Source organism: Cebus imitator, unplaced genomic scaffold (genome assembly GCF_001604975.1).
Source record: "Cebus imitator isolate Cc_AM_T3 unplaced genomic scaffold, Cebus_imitator-1.0 Scaffold1, whole genome shotgun sequence".
In the NCBI taxonomy this organism is placed as follows: Eukaryota; Metazoa; Chordata; class Mammalia; order Primates; family Cebidae; genus Cebus; species Cebus imitator.
In genome coordinates this window covers 1704458-1730113 of record NW_016107316.1, presented here as the reverse complement: position 1 = coordinate 1730113, position 25656 = coordinate 1704458, and the positions used below count along the sequence as shown (strand labels likewise).

General features: G+C 36.9%; 1 protein-coding gene across 5 annotated transcripts in view; it reads right to left on the bottom strand.

Annotated features, from left to right (window-relative positions):
* The window catches only part of TAF1B (TATA-box binding protein associated factor, RNA polymerase I subunit B), an 87832-nt gene that overhangs the window by 21528 nt on the left and 40648 nt on the right, over positions 1–25656 (bottom strand). For 4 of the 5 annotated variants that reach the window (XM_017525332.2, XM_017525358.1, XM_017525350.2 and 1 more), the window contains one exon: positions 2986–3133. In XM_017525332.2, coding sequence (XP_017380821.1) covers positions 2986–3133 — 148 coding nt within the window. Of the gene's footprint in view, positions 1–2985; positions 3134–9938; positions 10023–25656 lie in introns of those variants that run through there. The other variant, XM_037737213.1, reaches the window with a different exon arrangement.

The window sequence follows — 25656 nt, the reverse complement described above, 5'->3', positions numbered from 1 at the left end:
AAAAAAAAAAAAAAAAAAAAAAATTTAAGATGTTGAACTGCTTCTCTTATGCCAGAAGTACAGACTAATAAAAAAGCAAGTGGAAGAAATTATGAGAATGGTAGCAAGGACAGTATAGGGTCTCGAAAGGGAGTACAGCGTGGGAAGTGCAAAGGCCTCGAAAGGGGATGTACGGGGCTGTGGGAATCTACTCCTGGGTGTACCTACCACCTGGGTGTCCCTGAACCACCCTAAGTCTCCTCTGTCAAGGGGAAGCCTGCTTGCCCTCCCTTGCTACCTTCACACAGGAGAGAATTTATATATGGGCACTTTGGAAACTTCAGAAATTACATACATGAAATAGAAATTACATAAATGATCACAAACACCGTCAGAAACCCTACCCAGCAGGCTCGTGGATGACAATGGGAGGAATCATACTAGAGGGTAGAGGGTGCAACTAAGCTCATCCACGGCCATCAAAGGGGCAGCGCTGACTCAGGCAGGGTGTGTGTGACACACTTGCTGAAGCCTTTCCCCGAGCTCCAGAGGATACATGGTCACCTTTAAAGGCATTGAGGAGGGGCGGCTATTGCCCCAGCATGTTTAAAACCACTTTTAGCTTTCTGGGAACCCTAAACCCTCTCTTTGTAAAAAGTACCACATACATAGATCTCTTCTTTTTGATCAATGGCACCGTAAAACTGATGGCATTACTGAGAGCAATATTTGTAAATATTACAAGTGGCATGTTCTGGGAATACTCTTACAATCTTATGCATAGGTGGTTTGCAAACCAACTGTAAACATTTTAGAATCTAAATCCTAAGGTACAGGAACTATCATAACTTCATTTGTAGATGTATTTTGTTTAAAAAAATAAGCCAGGCTTGGTGGCTCACGCATGTAATCCCAGCACTTTGGGAGGTCAAGGCAGGAAGATGGCTTGAGCCCAGAGGTTTAAGACCAGCCCGAGCAACATGGTGAGACCTCATCTCTACTAAAAGTAATAATAATTTTTAAAAAATAGACCCAGGTATGGTGGAGCATGCCTGTAGCCTCAGCTACTAGAGAGGCTGAGGTGGAAGGATCACTGGAGTCCAATAGTTTGAGGTTGTAATAAGCTATGATCACACCACTGCACTTCAGCCTGGTCAACAGAATAAGACCCTATCTTTAAAAAAAAAGAAAAAGCATACTGCTCTCCCCATGCCCACTGTTAAGTAATAAAACTCAATACAGGATATTTGTAAGATACATAAAGGTAGGAGAAGGAAAAAATAACATGTGTTACCCTAACTTAGAAATAGCCACTTTAACATTTTGGTATATTTACTTCTAATCTTTTCATGAATGTCTGCATTTGACGTAGCTGTGGTTAGGTTATATATAATTTTGTGATTTGGTTTGCCTTTTTATTACAACATAAACATTTTCCATGCTTTTATGAACTCTTCATAAACATTATTTTAAAAGATACATACAAAATGTTCCACTAAACATACACACCACTGTTTACATAACTCTTCCCTTTCTTTTGGATATTTAAGTTGCTTCTGATTTTTCAATATTATAAAGAGACTAATAACATTTATGTGTAAATTTTTTCTATATTTCAAATTATTTCTATTGAACAGACTGTGAGAAGTGAAATTTTTCTACCTTCATTTTTTATAATACTGCCTCCAAAAAATCACTTAATAAATATCAAATGACAATAATATCTCTCTGCATATTCTAATGGATTTATTTCTACTCCTCACTCTCTGGAAATGTTAGGCAAGAAATGCTGTTAAACTATACGTATTCACCAGAAAACCCATTATCCCCTCTCTGTCCAATAACAAACACGTGAGGTAGATGCTTGCTTGCTATTAACCAGGCTGCATCAGTTATATTTTGCTAATCCCTGGTACTCCTTCCATAACCCAGTATTCTCTCTATAAACTCAGAATTTAGAATATAAGATAGCATACAGGAACTTTCTGTACTTGAGAGACCTATCAAAGAAGCAGTAATTCTGATCTATATAACATGTCCAAATGCTGAAATGAGATCTTCCAAATTCTGGAATCTTAATCAAATAATTACTACTGATTTCTGGAATCTCAATAGGAGCCATATTCCTTGGCTTTAGAAATGTTACATTTGAACAGTTTAAATTATTTTGGTTTCTGTTTTTAAAAATATTTTTTAATTATGACAATACTATATGTTACTATATATTTATATTCATATTTATACTTACCGTACATACAATTTTGTATATTGCTTTTTTCACATAACACATGTATTTTACTCTCCTATTAACAATACATTCAATCACATTTTTTACATTGCTTCAGCAATGGTATAGTCACACTATGTTTGTATTTTCTCTTAAGAATATAAGTCCAAAATTTCTCACATTTCTAGTCTAACAAGAAATTCAGGACTGGATTCCACCAGCAGATTCCATTGAGGTTACCTGTGTGTTGGTATACTATGAACCAGGTATAGTGAGGCTCTTTTTACATTCTATGCTTCACTCCCTTAGAGTTCAATATGATCTGACCAGACTTTGCTCTCCATTTGTTTTATGGGCTGGATACATTATCAAACAACAAAAATACTACCACAGATTAGTTTCTAGAATTCATTATGTAATGATAATTTTTCATGCAAATTAAAAAGTGTCATTTTGGGATGGGGTACAGATCATTACAAACACATACTGAAACATTTGGTACTTTACAAGTAAAGTACCAAATGTTGTAATCTCTCAAACATAAATCCCTTACACCAAAATAGAACTCTATTTCTGAAAACTCTATTTCTGAATAGTGTCCCTTTAACTATTTTAAATGGTCTGAATTATTTTTAAGAAAGGATTTTGAAATTAAGTTTCTTGTTACCATGGACCTTTTCAGGTGGTTCTAATAGTCTGTGATTTAAAAAGATTCTATATTCCGCTTATTAGAATTCTAGTAGTTAAAGTGTCCCCCCCCAAAAATGGCACACACTTACCAGGGAGGTTGACTTCCATCAAGTATTTCATACACAATATGTTGGGATGAAGATAGCAGTCTTCAGTTATCTCTGGAAAACGAGGCAAATCTAAAAATGTGGCAACTTCAATTGTTTTTTTATAGATATCATCGTAGTTAGGCCAAGACTGAAATAAAAGAGAGACCATCATAGTTGCAATTTTTACAACAAAATTATTTTTAAAAATATGTTCTGATTTAGAATGGTTATTATTAAAAAGTCAAAAAATAACAGATGCTGGTGAGGTTGAGCAGAAGAAGGAATGTTTATGCACTGCTGACGGGAATGTAAATTAGTTTAGCCACTGTAGAAAGCACTCTAGAAAGGAAATAAGGTGTGGATAAATAACTATAGTACAAAATAGAAAGTTATCAGGTACCATGAGATTTCTCAAAGAACTTAAAACAGAGCTACCATTCAAGCCAGCAATCCCATTACTGGATATATAACCAAAGGAACATAAGTCATTGACACATGCATGTGTGTGTTCATCGCAGCACTATTTACAATACCAAAGACATGGAATCAACCTAAATGCCCACCAACAGTGGACTAGATTAAGAAAATGTGGTACATATACATCATGGAATACTACACACCCTAAGAACAAGATCACGTACTTTGCAGCGACATGGATGGAGCAGGAGGCCATTATCCTAAGCAAATTAATACAGTAACAAAAACCTAAATACTGCATTTCTCACTTATAAGTGGGAGCTAAACACTGAGTACACATGGACACAAAGAAGGGAACAACAGACACCAGGGCCTACTTGAGGCTGGAGGGTGAGGAGCAAAAAACTACCTTTACTGTGCTTATTACCTGGGTGACAATCTGTACACCAAACACCAAACCCCCACGACATACTATTTACCCATACGACAAACCTGCACATGTACCCCTTGAACCTAAAATCAAAGTTGGAAAGAGAAAAAATTTCTGATTTAGAAAGTAATATGTTCCAAGACAGAGTATTTGGAATGCTTAAAAAAGAAAAGAAAAAGAAGCAGACACAACTAATAACGCATTTATTGAATACAATTTGGAATTTGGAGACAAGTATGAAGAGAGAAAACCTCTATAAACCCTTAATATTTTAACTCAGCAATTTTAAATAATAAATACGAAACTTTAAAAGCCACTAAAATTCTACTTGGTGCACAAAACTCTTACTGGCTTTTCCCATGATATGGTAAAATCACTACTTCTTGCCTTCGAAGAATCTGGAGAAACGAAGAAAGCTACAACCCAATCAGAGTTATAATGTTGTCATGACTGCTCTGATACACAATTTCCCCCTCACCTTTCTCACGTGCACTCTCTCATTACCCTTCAAATTCATAGCTAACAAATGTAGCTCACTGTTACATAACATTCACATGCTTGTATATGGGAGTAACGCCAGGCTTTAAGTTTAGTAGTTAAAAATCCACAATTCAACTTTACACTAAACTGGCTCATACAAAAGTATATAAGATTCTCTTACAAAGTTCAGAAAAGCTATGAACAAATATTAATATATTAATTCTGTCTAGCACTTAAAGATCTCTTGAAGTTTTTTGCATATACCATTTGTATTTTTGCAATTTATAAACTTTCCTAATATTAATACTGCATGTAATTTTTCATTTACTCATCTATTCACATAAAAATATTTAATTTAGAGCCTATTCTATGCAAGGAATTGTGCAAGGTACTTTGGGAAATAAAAACTTAAATAAGACAATCTCAGAAATAAAAAGATGAATAAGACAATCTCCGTAAGGAGCTGACAATCTAGAAAGGAGATAAGGTATGGATAAATAACTATAGTACAAAATAGAAAGTTATCAGGTACCATGAGTAAGAAATAAGCAAAAGGCTTGTGGGATTTCAGAAAACTAACATTTCTGATATGGTAGAACACTATTAAAATTGAGCCTAAATACAAAAATTTTGAAAATCTATTTTGCAATATCTATTAAAGTTGAGCATATGTACCTCCTAGGTCAACGCAATTCTACTCCTAGCTATGTATACCCAGTAGAAACGTGCACGCATATCCATAAAAGACACGCACTAGGATGTTCATTCATAACAACACTATTTGTGAAAGCTCTAAGCTAGAAATTACTCAAATGTCCATAAATTACTTATCTAGAATAGATAAGTAAATTGTGATATAATCTCACAATGGAACATTACTCAGCAAGTGAATGTGCTGCATGCAACAATGAATCAATCTTCAAAACATAATGTTCAAAGTAAAAAGCCAGATGCAAAAGAGAATGATTCCATTTGTATAAAGTACAAAACTGATTAACTCTGTCCCCAACTTCTGTACTGTTAGAAGTCAGAGTCTGACTACTCTGGGGGTGGGGCAGGACATGACTACAAGGGAGCACACAGCAGAGCTCCTCGGGCACTAGGAATGCTTCTCCACGAAGCTGGGTCCTGGGGATGTGACTGTGTTCAGGTTGTGAAAATTCATCACACTGTACATACATTTATGATGTGTATGTGTTTCTCTATGTCTATTTTACCTCAATAAAAAGTGAAAAAAAATGTTTCATACATCACCTTTGTGGGAGAAATAAGTGAAAAAAAATGCTTCATACATCACCTTTGTGGGAGAAATCATTGCTCAAATACAAAGCTGGAAAGACCTTAACGTTTCTGTATAATGCTTATACAGAAACAATTATACTGTTAATTTTTAGAATCTTTAACTATGCTTGATTTTACTTTGCCTGAAGCTACAATCTTCTCTGGATTATATTTATTTTGGTACAACTATTTTAATATCTAAACCCTTACATTTCCTTAGGAAAAAACGTCTTCAGTTTATGTTATATAATCAACATATGATTCATCTGTAGCTGAAGAATACAAAGTAAATTTCTGTTAACCCAAAGTAGCAATGTAGCATTTTAAGTTTTTTCAAAAAATGTTGGGATAGAGTAATTCTACTTGTACACTAAAATAATATTAATTGTATTTTAATCTGTGAATTTTAAAGAGAGAAAAGAAAAACATAAGTTCTCAGTGACCTTTGAAAAGAAAGTGTCTTCCTTTTTATTTATAAAATTTAGACCTCTGCTTCATTCTGCACAGAATTTGAAGCATCTTTTCAAGCTGAGACAATTTAACATTACCAATAAGATTTATGGCAATCTTAATCCTTTAAATAATGCAGGTAAGAGATGTAATTAAGTATGTTTATCTGCAAACAAAACACTAGAACAGCAAATGACCCCCTTAGAAAAAAATCATCTCAGGCCAGGCATGGTGGCTCATGCCTGTAATCCCAGCACTTTGGGAGGCCGAGGTGGGCGGATCACGAGGTCAAGAGATCGAGACCGTCCTGGCCAACATGGTGAAACCCCGTCTCTACTAAAAATACAAAAATTAGCTGGGCGTGGTGGCATGCGCCTGTAGTCCCAGCTACTCGGGAGGCTGAGGCAGGAGAATTGCTTCAACCCTGGCAGCGAAGGTTGCAGTGAGCTGAGATTGTGCCACTGCACTCCAGCCTGGCGACAGAGCGAGACTCTATCTCAAAAAAAAAAAAAAAAAAAAAAAAAAAAAAAAAAAAAAAAAAAAAAAAAGAAAGAAAAAAATCATCTCAAAAAAATGATTTGATGGATGATAAATTCATGACAAGTATGTGTAAGGTCATTAATGAAAAGCAATTTAGTAGGCTAAAAGGATTTAGCCTATTTTCAAAACTTCCACATTAAAAGCTGATGCATCAAACTCAACATCTGGTGACAAATAGGCCACCATTCTTTCAAATATGAATTGAAGAGAAAATAATTATTAATTGTGCATATCTACCTATTTATACTATAGATTAGATTCCAGATTCTGCTAGATTCAATTCCAGATTAGATTCCAGATTCTGCTACAATCAATTCAGTATTACAGGCTTCACTTTTTAAAAATCTTTTTTATTTTTAAACAGAACTAACTTTTCCTTTTTGAATAACACTCAAAATATTTTTTTAAAGGGACTGAAAACCCTTTAACCACCCTTTGAACCGGTCTTCTCTCACTGTTAGGCATTTTAGGTTGTTTCCCATTTTTAAACCAATATAAAAAATGACGTGATGACTATATGTTAGCAACATTTAAAATTGATTATAAAAATAACACATGAACATTACAAAAAATATAGGAAATATAAAACTCTATACTAAAAGGTAATAAAGATCACTGACAGCTTACAGAAACCCTGTGTTAGGATCTTGGTGGCCTTTTCTCTCAGTACTTTTAGGCACATCCACATTTATAACACTGGGATTTAAATCCAATAGCCTATTTGACATCTCTATCTGGATATCTCTCTCCACATCCCTAAACTTTAATCCCTCCAACAGTGTTCCTTACTCAGTCACAAAAAGCAAACATTTTGGAACATCCTTGACACCTCCCTTTCCTCACACACCACATTCATTCCATTCCACAGGTTGTTTACTCCACCTCCAAGCCTGTTCTTCAATAATAGTCCTTCTCCTCACTTGAACAACTCTACCCCAGACCCAGGCTATCACAAACCTTCTGACAGTCCTGTATCTGCTTCTACCTCTTTGCAACTGGTAGCCAGGATAAAATTTAATTTAATTTATTATTATTATTATTATTATTATTATTATTTGAGACAGGGTCTCACTCTGTTGCCCAGGCTGGAGTGCAGTGGCATGATCACAGCTCACTACAGCCTCAACCTCCTGGGCTCAAGTGATCCTCCCGCCTCAGCCTCCTGGGTAGGCTGGAACTATAGGCATGTGCCACCACACTCGGCTAATTTTTTGTGGAGACGGAGTTTCGTCATGTTGCCCAGGCTGGTCTCGAACTCCTAGGCTCATGCAATCTGCCTGCCTTGGCCTCCCAAGTGTTGAGATTACAGGCATGAACCACTGCTTCCAGCCAGGGTAAGATTATAAAATGCAAATCTCATGTTACTCCCCTACTAAAATCCCTCTCTAATAGTTTACATTGCTCTTAGGCTAAGCTCCTGCCTGTCTGAGAGCTTTTGTACAAAACGGATAAGGAATATAGTTTCGTCTCCTGAATTTTGACCTAACATTATGTTTTGTGATTATTTTCTAACATCATGAGATAGCCTGTGAGAACGTCATTTTGAGTGACTGGAAAATGTTCCTCTTCATGAATCCATCATTTCCTTATTATTGGATATTGATGTTAGATATAAATGCCTCACATTAAGCAGCTAAGAAAACATGCTTTGATGGGTTGTTCCATGACTTAGGAAAATATTCATAGTACAATACTGAATTTTTTAAATACAGGAGACAAATTTGTATATATGCTTCAATCCTAATTTTGCAAATATGTTTATGCACATTAAACAAGACAATCAAAAATAGCAAATGTTAATGGCATTCATGAGCAATCAGATTGTCTAAAAAATTAAACATAGACTTTCTATATGATCCAATAATTGCACTTTAGTAATTAGAAGCAGGGACGTGAACAAATATTTGTAGCGCAATGTTCCTACTGGCATTGTTCACAATAGCCAAAAGATGGAAACAACCCAAACGTACACCAATGAATGGATGAACAAAACATGGCATGTAAGTACGTAAGTGTATATATATTTCATATAAGATAGTAACAAGTAGTATAGATTTTGAATGTTTATATATATATATATATATATATATATATATATATATATAATAGAGTATTATCCAGCCTGAAAAGGAATGAAATTCTGAAACGAGCAACAATGTAGGTGATCCTTAAAGATATTTTGCTAAGTGAAATAAGCCAGACACCAGACACAAAAGGACAATATTTTATGATTCCACATATATGAGATACCTAGAGAAGTCAAACTCCTAGAGACAGAAAGTAAAATGGTGGTTACCAGGAGCTAGAACAAGTGGGGAATGGAAAGTTGGTGTTTAACAGGTATGAGTTTCACTGTGGGAAGATGAAAAAATTTGAGATGGATGTTGGTGATGGATGCACAAAAATGTAAATACACTTAATGCCACTGAGCTGTACACTTAAAAATGGCTAAAATGGCCGGGCATGGTGGCTCACGTCTGTAATCCCAGCACTTTGGGAGGCTGAGGCGGGCAGATCACCTGAGGTCGGGAGTTTGAGACCAGCCTGACCAACACGGAGAAACCCTGCCTCTACTAAAAATACAAAATTAGCTGGGTGTGGTGGCACATGCCTGTAATCCCAGCTACTTGGGAGGCTGCAAAGTTCTCAGACAAGGTGGCAGAAAAAAAAAAGAAAAAAGGAATCTAAGTAATGTCTGTCTAAAGAAAAAAAAAACATGTTTAAGAGGTCATAATTAGAAGAGTAATAAAGCCAAGATTTTAAAAATTCAGCATTAAAAAAAAATTTAGCATATATGGAATACAGACATTCAAAAACTATACCACTTACAAATATCTACTTTTATCTTACATAAAACCTCTTATGAATAGAAATACATTTTGGGGGGAAATATGGAGTTATTAAACTATAATTATTAAAAATATCACACCGAGATAGATATGTGTCTGCATTTCCCAGAATAAGAAGCCTGCCAGAATCCTCTCCATTAGTACTGTACTCTGCCAGTGACTTATAGACAGTAAGGATACTTCTATCTTTTCAGCCTTGATTTTCGTTATTTTCATATATTTTAAACTCAAAGACCAGTTTCTCAACAGATATAGTTCCCAAGTAGTTTTAACAGAATTCTGTTTAAAACAACACATACTTAATAAGGTATATCAGCATTTTGTTTTATACTGACCATTTGGTTATCTGCTAATACCTCTAATCTTTTGTGGAACAAGGTGGAATAACAGAAGACAGACAGACGTAGAGATAAGGCTTACACACACTGCTCAAAGCACAATCTCCATCAGAATCACTTGCAAGATGCTTACAAAAACCATCTTCTTAAAGCCCACACTATACTTACTGAATCAATGTCTGACACTGAGTCTAAGCATCTGCAGTTTAAACAAGCTCTCAGGATATTCCTATGCATACCAAAGCCTGAGAGCCTCTAGAGATTAATAAAATTGCTATGGTTTCCCAAAAAAAACAGAATATGCCAGTTGTAAGAAACAAAAAATAAAATGCAGAGGCTATTTTTGTTGTAAACAGGAGGAAATGCTCAGACAGCTTTGCTCTCCAAATTGGAAAGAGAGGCACACATAAACATTCCAGTGAGGCTGGGATGATGGTGGGGGGGGAAGTGGGCCAGGAACACAAGAAAACACTTGCTGGCTTCTCCCTCATGGTGTCTGGGAAGGAAGAGTGGAAGGGAAACTGATCATTACGCTCACCTCAATTTCCCTCAGGTAGTTTTGAAATCTGTCAGATTTTTATTCTAAGAAAGATTGCACAAACAATTCCAAGCACTACATGTGGCCTACAGAGTAAGAAGGTGAACAAACCTAGAGTCAGGTTTGAAGACTCTGGGCAGATCAAAACAATCCACTACGGCCTTCATTTGAAAGTGCTTAAGAAGTGACTGACAGCTCAGGAGGAGTCTTTCTCTTCTCTCAACCAAAAGAAACCCAGTTTCACAAAGGGTGTAAGATTGCCCTAAGGCAAAATGAATCATCCTGGCCAAGTGCCACACAGTGGGTTTGGCTGACCTAATATTACATCTTTTCTTTTTACTCATTCAGGGAGAAGATCAGAATGCTGCTGATCAACATTCAAAATACTGGAGTGTACTTCAGAATAAATTTCCAGTTTCCTCTTCATCCCTTCTTGCTGAGTCTAGTGAGGGATGATGAAATGAGTAATTCTTGAGATCGAGAAACACTGCCAAGGACTGTGGTAAAACAGTATCTATGCTACATTTTATCTATTTAGAAACTGATCTGTAGGTGTAAAATATATAAAGAAAATCAAGGCTGAAAAGATAGAAGTAGCCCTATTGTAAGTCACTGACAGAATAAATTGTATCTAATACAGACAAATATATTGAGACCCAATACTTTGGTTCGTTCAACGATCTGGTTATTTGGTATGCTGTGATGAGATGGTAACCCCTGAAACAGACCAGATTTGCAGTTGATTCCACCAGGTAACCTGAAAGGTTTTTGCTAGAAGTAAATAGGGCTTCAAGTCAGCACCATACTCCAGAAAGTTGTGTCACAAATGAAGCAGCAGAAGAGGCAAAGGCAGAAAAAGCAGGAGAAAAAGGTTAACTCCAAATTAATTAAGTAAATAAAGGAACTGGCTATCTACTTGGGCTCAGGAATCACAACTCAGAAAAAGGAGATGGCTGTAAAGACTTAAAATTTAATTTGCACACCTATCTCCTCTCCTGAGCTTTGCTCTTAAGTCAGGGTAATGGCAGGAAGACCCAGACTCTCACGGCCTGCTTGGAAAAAGAAAACAAATCACATCAACACTCTCTGTATTCCATGTCCCTCTGCTTTAAGTGAGTTTTGTCAGATTTGTTGTTATTAAGACAGAGGGGCCCACTGAAATACTAACAGAACAACTTAATGGAAAGAAACAGCTCACCTGGGATAAAAGCTTGAGAAGGATTTTTAAAGCCTTTTTTTTTTTTGGTTTTTAGATGTGCTCTCAACTTTCTGGAATAACAAAAATAAAACAAAACCAAACACAGAAGAAAAACAGTCCCCAGCAGCCCACACACAAAACTCCACTGGCATTATCTCCATTGCCATCTCCTAGCACAATTGCACCTTTTGTCATTTCTGGTGGAGGTACAGCTGCTGAAGAAGCCAAGACTTAGTGGAGAAAGCTAAGGCATGGAAGGGGGGAAGAAAATGCTTCCTTTGTTAATGAGAAGCCGTTTCCATTTAAAAGTTTCAACATACTATAGAACAGTGAATGCACTTTTGTGAGCAAAGGCAAAAAGCACACAATGAAGAAAAACTGCCTGTCAATTAAATCAACAGTCATCTGAAGGCACCACAAACCTTTTCTTCTTGAAAAAAGAGGGAAGGAAGGGAGGGAAGTAGGGAGGGAGTGTGGACATTTACTACACTTGGCTGAAGATGTGTCTAAAAGGTATAATAAATGTGACATATAGGGCTTCTAGAATGATACAGATTCATTTAATTATAATAGTAAGAAATCACAAGTTTAATATGTTTTTTAAAAGACCACAAAGCTATAACAAATTGTTCCAGCATGCATTAAAAACAGAGTGCTTGGGAAAGCATTTTATTGAATTTCACAAATATTACAGCGAGTTTATTTTCCTTCATGAAGCAATACTTTAAGACAGGTAAGGACAGGCTAGAGTTTCTGTTACACAACAGCAGGCTCCTGTGATAAACCTGATTACAATACCCTGTCAGAGGCAAACTTCCTGCTCAGCTATTTAAAAAAAAAAAAAAAAAAAAAAAAAGAGTGCAGTGCCTCACCCTTACTTATTCTTATTGTTGTTTTGAAGCAAAGATTCAGCGAGAAAAAGGTAATGCTAAGTGCACCTGTTAATCCAAACTGATATCAAGACTCTCCATAGCAAAGGAAAATTAACAAGGAATAAAACTATCAGAAGTAATGAGAAAGCACTGTAATTATTTATGGAAAAAGAATAAAATGAATTCCACATGTATCATGATGCATAAACAGTCCACCTTGCATTTTTAATCTGCTCGACTTTTCTTAATGACAGTAAACCTACCATGCAGCAGCAAAAAATACTTTTTTTTTTTTTTTGAGACAGGGTCTCACTCTTACGCAAGCTGTAGTGCAGTGGCTCAATCACAGCTCACTGCGGCCTCCACTTTCTGGACTCAGGTGATCCTCTCGCCTCAGCCTCCTGAGTAGCTGGGACCACAGGCAGGTGTTGTCACACTTGGCTAACTTCTATATTTTTTGTAGAGCCAGAGTTTCACCACGTTGCCCAGGCTGGTCTTGAACTCCTGGACTAAAGGGATACTCCTGCCTCAGCCTCCCAAGGTGCTGGGATTACAGGCATGAGCCACCGTGCCCAATAACAAATAATATTTTTTTATGTTCAAAATCTAGTATTCTTGGAGTTTGTGGTGAACATATTGCTTTATGTGAAATATAGTCTTGGCCCTGAGGATGAGACCTTTTCAGTTTCTTTTTTTTTTAACCATTTGAACTGCCAGCAAGAGATCTTTTTAGAAACATGTTGCCAACTTGCAAAGACAAACACAAACCTTATGAACAAATACAAAATTATGAACTGGTGACCAATGAGGATTTGCCAAATGAACAGGAGACAATAATTTGTTTTGGCCCCAGGATCAGAGCTGGTAAAAACCTACTGGAGTCCTCCTTCATATGTGTCTGTTCTTCAAACACTCTGCTGATTGTTGCATAGCCAGGTTCCAATTTCACATATCTGTAGTAGTGAAGTTTAAAAGACGGTATCCAGAAGAGTAGATAATCTCAAAATTAATTTCGATTTGATTTTGGCAGGGTTATGTGATCAGTGTTGCAGCAGAATTACCTTGGCCATTACTCGGAATTTAGTTTAGGCTAGTGTAAAATCAAGTTCCCATTCTCTCCTCCTGAGAGGGAGAGGTGAAGAAAGCCCCGGGCATGCTGGGTACTGGGGCATACTGGCCCAGGAGGAAACAAAATCATAGGTAATCCACACAAAATTATCGGCTTCCCTTAGCAAACATGAGGTATGATTCTAAAAGAAATATAAATGCAGCCTCAGATACATTTTCTAGCCTGAGTAATTCACTATTGGTTTCAGTATACTGGTAAGAATACGAACTGCTAAGTTTTTCATGAGTGATACTGACATACCCGTAACTCTTTATTTTTAAATGTCCTTGCTTACAAGAAGTTATATCCCTTATATATTTACCACTAAAATTTAATAGAATGTTTTTTTCTTTAAAATTCCCTTAACCAAATGCCACTATTTAGTGGCCTTCTGATATATTGTGTAATAAATACATCAGAAGCATTCTGGAAATTTCCTACCTATGTGAGAAAAACTCCCCAACAGATCAATTTGAATTTTTCTGAAAATAAAGTATTTATACTTACTGTTTTATAGCTATTTCAAATCATGTAATCAATAAACACAGACTGAGTCTTTATTTTGTATACAAATTATAGTAGGTCTTATGGAATCTATAATTCAGATAACAAAATAGCACTAAATATGGTCTTTATGCTCAATTAATTTACACTTTTAGTTAGGGATGTAAGACATATACAAACAAACCATGCATGACAAACTGTCTTTTACACCTCTCTTTTATAAATTCTATTTAGACAACATCCTTTAGCTGTCTTTAAATTTTTGAAAAATACAAGCGAATACATAAAACATATCTATAAGCTATGAAGCATGATAATAATAAAAACCTATGAATCCATTACCTGACTTAAGAACTAAAACATTATCAATATTGTTGTATCTACCAGTGTACTTCTTCCCTATCCCAGCCCTCTGTTTCCCACTCCAGAGGTAACTAGTTTACTGAATTCTGCTCATTGTTAACTTGCCTTTTAAAAAGATGGTATTATACCATAGTATGTAGTTTTCTGAGCTTTGCCCTTTTTTAAAGTTATTATTATTATTTGAGACAGGGTCTTGCTCTGTCAGCCAGGCTGGAGTGCAGTGGCACGATCATAGCTCACTGCAGCCTTGACCTCCCAAGGCTCAAGCAATCCTCCCACGTCAGCCTCCCCAGTAGCTGAGAATACAGGCAAGCCACTGTGTCTAGCTCGAGCTTTGCCTTTCACACTCTATATAATGTTTCTTAGGTTCATTCATGTTGCTTGTAGCTGCAGTTCATTAATTTTCATAGTTGTTTAATGTACCATTATATGACTATATCATATTTTATCCATTTTCCTGTTGATAGACATTTAGATTGTTTCTGGTTTTGTTTGGCTTATTTTTTCATTACTTAGCTACCTTGTTTCAGTCTTCTAAAGTACTCAGGAGTAATGGACCAGGATGAACATAACTTATAATCAATGATTCAGAAATAAAATTACACAGATACACAGGTAGGTAGGTAGATAGACAGATAGGGAAAATGGCATAAATGATCAAACAATGGCATAAATTGCTGACAACAGTTAAATCTGGATACAGGAAATATGAGTATATATCCCATATATTTGTATTATTCTTAGTTTTGCAACTTTTCTATAAATCTAAAATTATTCCAAAATAATTTTTTTAAAGTGCTCTCCAAGATGTAAGTAAAAAAAAGTGCAATGGTTGTTATCAAGATATAATCTCATATTATTTTCTATACTTATCTTTCCACCAAAATCTCTAAGAAGTCTCTCTGCTTTCTGATCCTGTCCCTTCACTCAAAATTAATTTAAAAAGATGAAATTAACTGCTGGCAAGGATGCAAAGAAAAGCGAACTCTTGCACATTGTTGGTGAGAATGTAAATTACCATAGCCATCACGGAAATGAAATGGAGGTCCCTCAAAAAACTTAAAATAGAACTACCATATGATCCAGCAATCCTACTTCTGGGTATATATCCAAATAAATCAAAATCAGTACGATGAAGGGGTTCACTGCAGCATAATTCGCAAAAGCCAAGATATGGAATCAACCTAAGTGTCCACTGATGGATGAATGGATAAAGAAAATGTAGCACACATATAGAGTGGGAAACTATTCAGCCTTAAACTAAAAGGGAAATTCTGTCATTTGCGACAACATGGGTGAATCTGGAGGACATTACGCTAAGTAAAATAGGCCAGGCACAGAAAGACAAATACTACATGACCTCACTTATATGTAGTATCTAAGGCTGGGTGAAGCTGAGAAGGGAGGGAATGGGGAGTTGTTGGTTAAAGGGTACAAAGTTTCAGAAGACAGAAGGGACAGGTTTTGAGATCTACTGCACAGCAGTGACTGTAATCAATAATGGATAGTCATGCGTAGCTTAATGACAGAGATACTTTCTGAGAAATGCATCACTGGGCAATTTCATTACGCGAAGACTGTACTTAAACTAGTACAGCCCACTACACACCTAGGCTATATGACATAGCCTATTACTCCCAGGCTACAAACATGTACTACATGTTACGTGCTGAATAGTGTAAGCAACTGTAACAGAATGCTAAGTATTTATGTATCTAAACATAAAAACGTACAGCAAAAATACGGTATAAACAAACTGTACACCTCTATAGGGCACTTACCATGAATGAAGCTTGCAAGACTGAAAGTTGCTCTGGGTCAGCCAGTAAGTGGTGAGAGAATGTGAAGGCTTACAATATGACTGCATACTACACAAACACTGTACACTTAGGCTACACAAAATTTATATTAAAAAACTTTTTTCTTCAGTAATAAATCATCCTTACTGTATTTTTTTCCTACATAAACTTAAAAAAAATTTTAAACTTTTTGACTCTTGTAATAAAACTTAGGTGAAAACACAAACATACTGTACAGCTGTACAAAAATGTTTCCTTTCTTTATATCCTTATTCCATAAGCTTTTTTCTATTTAAAAATTTTTATCTTTTTACTTTTTAAATTTTTTTGTTAAACACTAAAACACAAACATACACATCAGCCCAGGCCTGCATGGCGCTGGGGCAGCAGCACACACAGGGCTGTCGTCTCCTGTGACAACGACGCCTTTTTCCGGAATATCTCCTGAGGAACCTGCCTCAGGTTCTTAACTTTTTTTTTAATAAGTAGAAAAAGTACACTCTAAAGTAACGATTAAAAGTTTAGTAAATACACAAACCAGCAACAGTAACACAGTTATTATCAAGTATTGCGTATTCCAAATGATATAAATATATTAAATTATCACATGTACCCCAGAAATAGACACATATATCATGTATCAGTTAAAAAAATTAAGCATACCAAAAAAATTCGTACACCTTAGAGGGAAATAAAGTTGGGGAATAAAAGAAACAGGAAAGTAATTTTTAAAAGGTATTCTGTACCGTACATAATTGTATATGCTATACTTTTATACTACTGGCAGCACAGGTCTGTTCATAGCAGCATCACCACAAACCCACGAGTAATATGTTGTGCTAAGAGGTTATGAAGGCTACATCATTAGGTGACAGAAATTTTTCAGCTCCATTACAATCTTATTGGACCACCATTGTATATGTGATCCACTGTTGACTTGAACAGTTATACAGCACATGACTGTATTGTATAATTTAAAATAAGAGAGTAAATTTCAAGTGTCTCACCATAAAAATGATAGGTGAGGTGACAGATAAGTTAATTAGCTTGATTTAATCATTTCACATGGTATACGTATCTCAAATCACACTGTACCCCATACATGCATATAATTACAATTTGTCAATTAAAAACAATATTACTTCAAAAAAGGAAAAAATAGGTCAACAAAAGGGATTATTACTGTGGCAGGAAGTAACATGGTTTATTTAGGAAAAAAGATTTAAGCAAAGATCAGATTACTGACAATATTCATGAATAAAGACTACAATTTTTTAGGTAACACCTAAAAAGCATCTGAATACTGACTCGATTTCTAAATGTCTAAAAACTAGTATTCACAACGCTTCTGTTTCTGCTCATGAAGGACTAATGACTACGAGAATTGACCTTCCACTATATCCAACAGAAAACTGGAAAAAATATACGAAAGAACAGTTCAAGCATTGGACAACAGACAGCATGGGACACTAATCCCTAAGAGAAGAGAAACAAATGGCTCCAGCTTATTGCCTGGAGGCAGTTTCCAAACTGTAGTGCAACAGTGGGAAGTGAAACAGAGCTAAGTGGTCTTGATGAGCTGAGGAGACGAGGCTGGTGTTCCTAGAAGCTGAGGTGGCTAAAATTTGCAAGCCGAGTGCCAGAAAGGATAAAATGCATAGACAGAGAGATCCAGATACCTGTAAAGCGGATATCTCATGTGTCTGGCTGAGTATCAATACGTGCATGTATGAGAAAATATCTGGGGCCAGGGGAAAAAAATAACAGAAAAGAGTAGATCAAATAATTTCCAAAGCTCACAGAAGGCAACGGCCAAAGTGCTGAGACTTCGTAATACCAGGGGCATTGGGTAGAGTCTTTAGAAGGGATGTCCCTTAGTAGTGAGGCTAAAATATCCAGAAAAAAGAGACTATTAACACCAAACCACACACACCAAAACTTAAAAACAAGCTTCCAAAAGATTAAACTGTTCAAGTTACTTAATTATATACTAGAACAAAAAATCTAGCACTCAACAACGTAAAATTTACAATGACTGCATCCAATAAAAAATACCAGACATGCAAAGAGGCAGGAAAATGTGATACATAACCAATCAATAGAAACAGACCCAGAAATAACAAAGACAATGGAATTGGTAGACTAGGGTTTTAAAACATCTATTACAAATATTGTCAATACAGTCAAGAATACAAAAGAAAACAAGAACATAATGAGAAGAGAAAGAGAAGAAATAAGACTAAAATTGAAGTTCCAGAAATGAAAAATACAGTATCTGAAATGAAAAACATATCGAATGGGTTTAACAACACATTAAAAGATATTCAAGAAGTAAAGATCACTGAATTTGAAGATGTAACAATAGAAATTATCAAAACAAAACATACTAAGCAGAAAGACTGAGAAATAAAAAGAAGCAAAAGCCTCAGGGAGCTATGATACAATATCAAGTGGTCTAACATGTAATTAGTGTTCCAGAAAAAGGCAAGGGGAGGCCAAAACAATTTGAAGAAATAATGGATGAAAAATTCCCAAATTTGTTGAAAACTGTACACCCATAAATCTAAGGTAAATAAAACCCAAGCAGAAGGCTGGGTGCAGTGGCTCCCACCTGTAATCCCAGCACTCTGGGCGGTCAAGGTGGATGGATCACCTGAGGTCAGGAGTTCAAAACCAGCCTGGCTGACATGGTGAAAGCCTGTCTCCGCTAACAGCAACAGTACAAAATTAGCCAGGTCCATGGTGGCGCATGCCTGTAATCCCAGGTACTCAGGAGGCTGAGGCAAGAGAATCACTTGAACCTGGGGGCGAAGGTTGCAGTTAGCCGAGTTCGTACCACTGCACTCCAGCCTGAGCAAAAAAAAAAAAACACTGTCTTAAAAAAAAAAAAAAAATTAAAACAACAAACAAAACCCAGCAGAGGAAGCAAAGAACTGTGACAAAGCACATAATAATCTAATTGGTGAAATCCAGTGATAAAGAGAAATCTTAAAAAGCAGCTAAAGGAAAAAAGGCACATTACGTAGAGAATAGTAAAGATAAGAATTATGGCAGATTGACATCAGAAATTAGGCAGGCCCGAAGACAATGTAATGACATCTTTAAAGTAGTGAAAAAAAGGTATGAGCCCAGAATTCTATACCTACTGAAAATATCTTTCAAAAATTAAGGCAACGTTAGGACTTTTTTTTTTTTAGAACAAGAAAAGCCACAATAATTCATTGCTAGCAGATCTGTACTATAAGAAATGTTAAAGGACTTTTTTTTAGACAGAAATAGAGATCTAAATAAAAAGATTATCAGAAATGGAAAACACATAGGTAAATAAAAAATGATTTTTCTCATTTTAAATCTCTTGAAGAGATAAATGACTGCTTACAGGAAAAAAAAATTCCCAATGCATTATGGGACTTATAATAAGGTAGAAGTGAAATGTTTGACACTAAAGGATGGGAGGAAGGAAGTGGAAGTATTCTGTTGTAAGGGTCTTACTCTATACAAATAACAACATATTATCAGTTGAGGTAGACTGAGAAAAGGTAAAGATGAATACTGTAAACCCTAGATCAACCACAAAAGAAAGAAAACAAAGAGGTATAGTTAATAAATCAATAGTGGAGATAAAATGAAATCATAAAAATATTCTTAATTAAGCCTGGGCATCATGGGAAGACCCTTGTTTCTAAGAAGTTTTATTTATTTATTTATTTATTTATTATTTAGCAGGCTATAGTGGTGTGTGCTCATAGTCCTAGCTACTGGGGAGGCTGAGGCAGGAGGAGTGCTTAAGTCCAGGAGTTTGAGGTTACACTGAGCTATGATCATGCCACTGCACTCTAGCCTGGGTGACAGAATAAAACCCTATCCTTAAAAAAAAAAAAAAAAATTCTTAATTAATCCAAAAGAAGGCAGGAAAAGAAGAAAAAAAGGAAAAAAAAACCAGATGAGACAAGTAATATCAAGATGGTAAATTCAAGCCCAACTATATTGATAATTATATCAAATGTAAATGGCTTAAACACACAAATTAAAAGGCAGAGATTATCAATTAGATGTTTAAAAATCAACACCCAATGACATAATAACTACCAGAAAACCACTTTAAATATAAAGACACAGATAGGTCAAAAATAAAAGATTGAAAAAGATATACTGTGAAAACATCAATTTAAAAAAACTTGGACTGGCTATATTAATATCAGACAAGTAGATGTAAAAACAAGAAATAGCATCAGGAGAAAAAGTGACATTAGATAATGATAAATGAGTCAATTTATCGAGAAGACAAAATACTATAAATGTTACACACCTAGTAATAGAGCTCCAGTAACAGAAGCAAAAACTGATAGGATGTGAAAGAAAAAGTTGCAATCATAGTTGGAGATTTAGAAAATCTTCTCTCAGTAACTGATGAGTAAAAATTAGTATTTGAATAGTTTCAGATCAAATAAACATAACTCCTTTCATCTCTTAATTTACAAAACTTGTCTCAAATTGTTAAAATTTAAAAGAGGAAGAAAACAGTTTAGATGTGACACAATACTGAGAAAATAATATTTCAGACTGAAATCTTGAATCGCCATCAGAAATAAATGCAACTATTATAGTTGTAGGCACTTCTAATCACACTGCCCGTAAGTGGGCAATGTAAATCTTTTTCTCTTTTTCTTGCAATGGAGTTTCACTGTGTTACCTGGCTGGAGTGCAGTGGCAAAATCTCAGCTCACTGCAATCTCCGCTCACTGCAACCTCCCAAGTAGCTGGGACTACAGGCATGCAACATCATGCCTAGCTAATTATTGTATTTTTAGTAGAGACAGGGTTTGACCATGTTGGCCAGGATGGTCTCGATCTCTTGACTTTGTGATCCACCTGCCTCGGCCTCCCAAAGTGCTGAGATTACAGGCGTTAGCCACTGTGCCCAGCCGGTAATGTAAATCTTAACTAAAGGCATACACTAGGCTTCTGGGAAATGTAAGCCACAGTGGTTATTACAGAAACAGTCTTTTAATTTGGTGCATTGTCACTCTCTCTTGCAGTCCCCTAAACATTTAGTAATAATGGGATCTATTACTATTTGAAAGAACACAGAAAATAAATTTTCGAAAATAATTACTTTTAAATAGCGAAATTTGAGTGTCTATGTGAGTATATTTAAAATGAAACTAAACTTCTTAAAAAGGAAATTATCGGTTAGATACCATTTACAAGCATATAAACTCAGTGCAGGAAATGATATCCTTTGCAAAAAGTTGAATATATAGTAACCAAAATTATAAAATAATATCATCATGAGAAACAAGATACATTATCCTTTCCCATATCCATGGGCCTCCTGGAACCTAATTTGAGAAAATCTAGAAATGAAGGACAAGGTATAGCTCAGAAGTAGAGCAATGGACTGCAGATGAAGAGAAAATCTAGAAATGAACACATTCAAAAGTTAACAGAATCTAAAATGAAAACTTTATTTTCCAAAATGGTACCTTTTTTTTTTTTTTAAATCCAAGCAGCTTGATTACCCTCTTACTCTCTATCTCGGGGGAAAAGTTTTTCCAGCCTAGGGTATGGAAGGGAGGCTACTGCCACTTGAATATCTGCAATATGTCTGCATTTTGAATATACTGTCTCAAATAATCTTCATGAAAAACCCTAATGAAGAATAGGTTTACTTATTCCAAAGGCATATTTCTTCTTAGATTTGTTTCCTTATTGGAAAAATAAGAAAATTGGACTAAATGACTTCCAAATTTCCCTCCAGCTTTAATATTCCATGATTCTACATAAAGTATTCTGGTGTCTGTTCCTGAGAAGCTTATAACTTGGTTAGTGAGTTAAAGATAACAACATGATGATTTCAGGCACTAGCAAAACATACAAATAACCTTAACTAAGCAAAAATTGAGTAGTGAATGTCTCTGAGAATTTTTGGAAATTAAGAGAGAAAAGGAGAAAGTGGAGGGAAGGAAGGGGAGGTGGGAAGAAAGAAGGGAGAGATACAGAAGAAAGAAATTTTTATTAACCAAGACAAAGCTGACAGCTAATGCAAGAGCGATAACTTAGTTTTACTAGTCGCTCTAGGAAAACTGAGTAACTATGAAGACATAAAGACATACACCTAGAGTTAGGGAAGCAAATGTCCAAGCTTGCTTTCTGCTCTCCAAATCTATTGAAATTGCTCCCACTCACGTTGTTCTGAGGGTGAAATCAGTTTCGGTTTAAAAATCTAATTCAAAATAAACCATTAATTAATTATGTTTATACAATATCCTTGATAGTTTTTCATGTGGAGTATCAATTATTCTTTTTGTACCAGTGCCACCTTCTATTTGTGTCATGTATAGTTTACAAAGTTCTTTCACATCTATGATCTCATGTGATCCCTGCTAAACCTCTGCATGATAAATAGTTCAGCTGATATCCCAATTTTACATATAAGCAGACACCTCAGAAAGGCAGAATGCCTTGCCACGGTCACACAGATGGTAGTCTGACTTAGAACTACAGTGTTTAGTCATTTTACTCATTGTATCATCTTTTAGCCTATTTGCCGACTTTTCTGCCCTTCTCACTATCTTAGTTCTTCAAACACTTAAATAGGTTCTATGAAGATGCAGTAAGAATTTGTTACACTATACTTCTATAAGTACTCATTTTGGAGCATTGAGCCAGAAGCAAATGGATAACTACAAATACAGCTGTATGGCATGAAACATACCACAACACTTTTTATCTCAGGTTATTAAATACTGGCAGAATTTGCACTGAGTTAGCATGTGGGTCACTATGAGTGACAGCTCCTTTGGAGTGGGCAGCTCCTGTCTGCAGGCAGGCTGTCCTTAGAGCACATGGATGCCCAGGTCCACAGCTGTGGCTTGGGTGGCTGCGGTGGCACCTGGGGAGCTCCTGCCCCAACTCAGAAGGGATGACTAGCTTTAGAGAGAAGCAACCTGCTCCAGGGCCTTCTCTCTGCTGAGAGCTGAGGAAATGACGGGATGGCCTGCCTGCAGAGAGGAGCTGTCCATTCCAGAGTCTCCTTTCTACTAGGATCTGAACACTCGTCAGGACACCCTGGCTGCAGAAAGGAGCTGCCCTCTGTGGGAGACTGAGCTGTTTTATCACTCAACAAAGCTCCTCTTCAGTTTGCTCACCCTCCACTTATCAGTGTACCTCATTCTTCCTGGTTGCAGGACACAAACTCAGGACCCACAGAATGGCAAGGCTACAACAGTTGTAACACAAACAGGGCTGAGACATGCCCCTTAGTCGCCATGCTGCAGGCAAAGAGAAGGAAAGATGAGCTGTGGCACCTCGGGGAGTCCAGACCCGGGAGCTCCCTGAGCCAAGGCTGTGGCTCCCTCTTTGAGGCCCTGTGGTTCCTGGCATCTCCAAGCTCCCAGGCACCACCATGTTCCCCAGTGCCAAGCCGCAGAAACTGCTTGCAATGTGACTGGTCTGGCCATAGCCTCATGGGGAGCTGGCAACCATGCTGGCACCTGGAGCTGCCTGCCTCGCTGCAGCAGGTGGCACGTCTGACTATGCGCCATGGCCAGACCCCACGATTGCTCAGACACCCCTCACCATTCCATGCCTGACTTGCCCTTGACAGGCATGAGACCCAGGCAGGTAGTGTGTGCCAAGCACAGCCTGCTAGGCAGAGTAGGTGAAATGAGCCTAGTGGGCCCAAGCAAAATTTGGGCAAAGGTACCACCAGCCACAAAGGCTTCCAGCCAGAAAAACGGCACTCTAAAGATCCCGTACAAATATGACATCCTTCTGATTGCCTTTGATATTACAGCATAACTACAAAGAGAATTACTTTACAAAACACTCAGGGGCTCTATGAGCTCTGCCAGGAGCACTCTTAATGCTTTAAGCACCTACTGTGCCATCATCATTATTGATTTTCTCTTCTTCAATTGTATATTCTCTAATTCTGTCGGATCTGTGTTTGTCAATGGATTTGCAAGCACTTCTCCTATATTAATTTCAAAGATAACATATTTCATGCTGAAACTTCCACAGAATTTGCAATTTCACTTTGGGTCTGCATTATATTAACACTGACAGGCTGGAAAGGGATACACCTCCACATTAAGTTGAACATCAAAGGATGGATATCTGAATAGAATTTACTTTTCATCAAGGTCAGGCCACTATTAAACAGCACTCAACAAATGACTCTTACCCTGCCAACAATGTGAAGGTCATGAAGTTCTATGAAAATAATTCCTTAAGTAGGTGAACGGAGGAAAGCATCTAATATCTAGTACACCAAAGACTTCTGATGAGAACCCAGGGGGATAACCTTTAAGTATCATCAATAGTGACACAAACTCATAATCAAAGGACAGAAATCCATCCATTGGAGACATCGGAAAACAGATCTAGAAAAAGATAAACTAACATAAGTGAAGAACTTAAAATAGTGCCTTTAGAAACATGGTAATAACTTTCTTCTCTTTCCTCCATAGCAATATAGTGCGCAAATAACAACACAAAACACATCTTTTATTTAAAAAAATGTTTTTTGAAATTACCTAAAGGTCTCTATATAAAAGTTCTCAAGTTTAGTCTCAACATACCATACTACAGCTATATTTTGTGCATAATCTAAAGGATTACAGGAATCCACATAAGGAAAATAAAAAATAATTCTACTCTTCATTAAATTATGACTGATATTCCATATTTGGATAGAACACAAAACTAGATTACATTTTTAAAAGCCCCAACACCAAATAATAAGTCAAGCAAAAAATAGAAATCACCATACCACTCTTTTCTTATTAGAGACTAGAAAGTAGAAAAGAAAATAACTGGGGGATCAATCCAAGATGGCCGTTCAGGAACAGCTCAGGATTGCAGCTCCCAGTGAAAGCGCAGAGGGTGAGTGGACACCACATTTTTACTGCCCACGGACTAGGAAATTCCCAGGCGGAGGAGCCCCATGGGTCGCCGGCCTGGCTGTGTCCACCAGCGCGGCTGCTTTGTCAGTGCCCCGGCACAGCGGTTCTCCATACAAAATACACTGGTCCGGGTGCCCTTTTGGCTGGCAATTGGAGCCAGGGGAAGTCGCCCATTCAACTGTTTAAAAAGGGGACTGAACAGGGAACCAGGACAATAGATTCCAGGGCAAAAAAAAAGCGCCACGAATCTCAGTGCAGCTGTTTAAGCCAGCGCAGTGAGTCTCCGCATAGGAAAACACACAGATCCCAGCGCCTCTTCAACAGGCGACTGGAACACCAACTTAAAAAAAAAAAAATGCGGCCGGGCGCGGTGGCTCAAGCCTGTAATCCCAGCACTTTGGGAGGCCGAGGTGGGTGGATCACGAGGTCAAGAGATCGAGATCATCCTGGTCAACATGGTGAAACCCCGTCTCTACTAAAAACACAAAAAATTAGCTGGGCATGGTGGCGCGTGCCTGTAATCCCAGCTACTCAGGAGGCTGAAGCAGGAGAATTGCCTGAACCCAGGAGACGGAGGTTGCGGTGAGCCGAGATC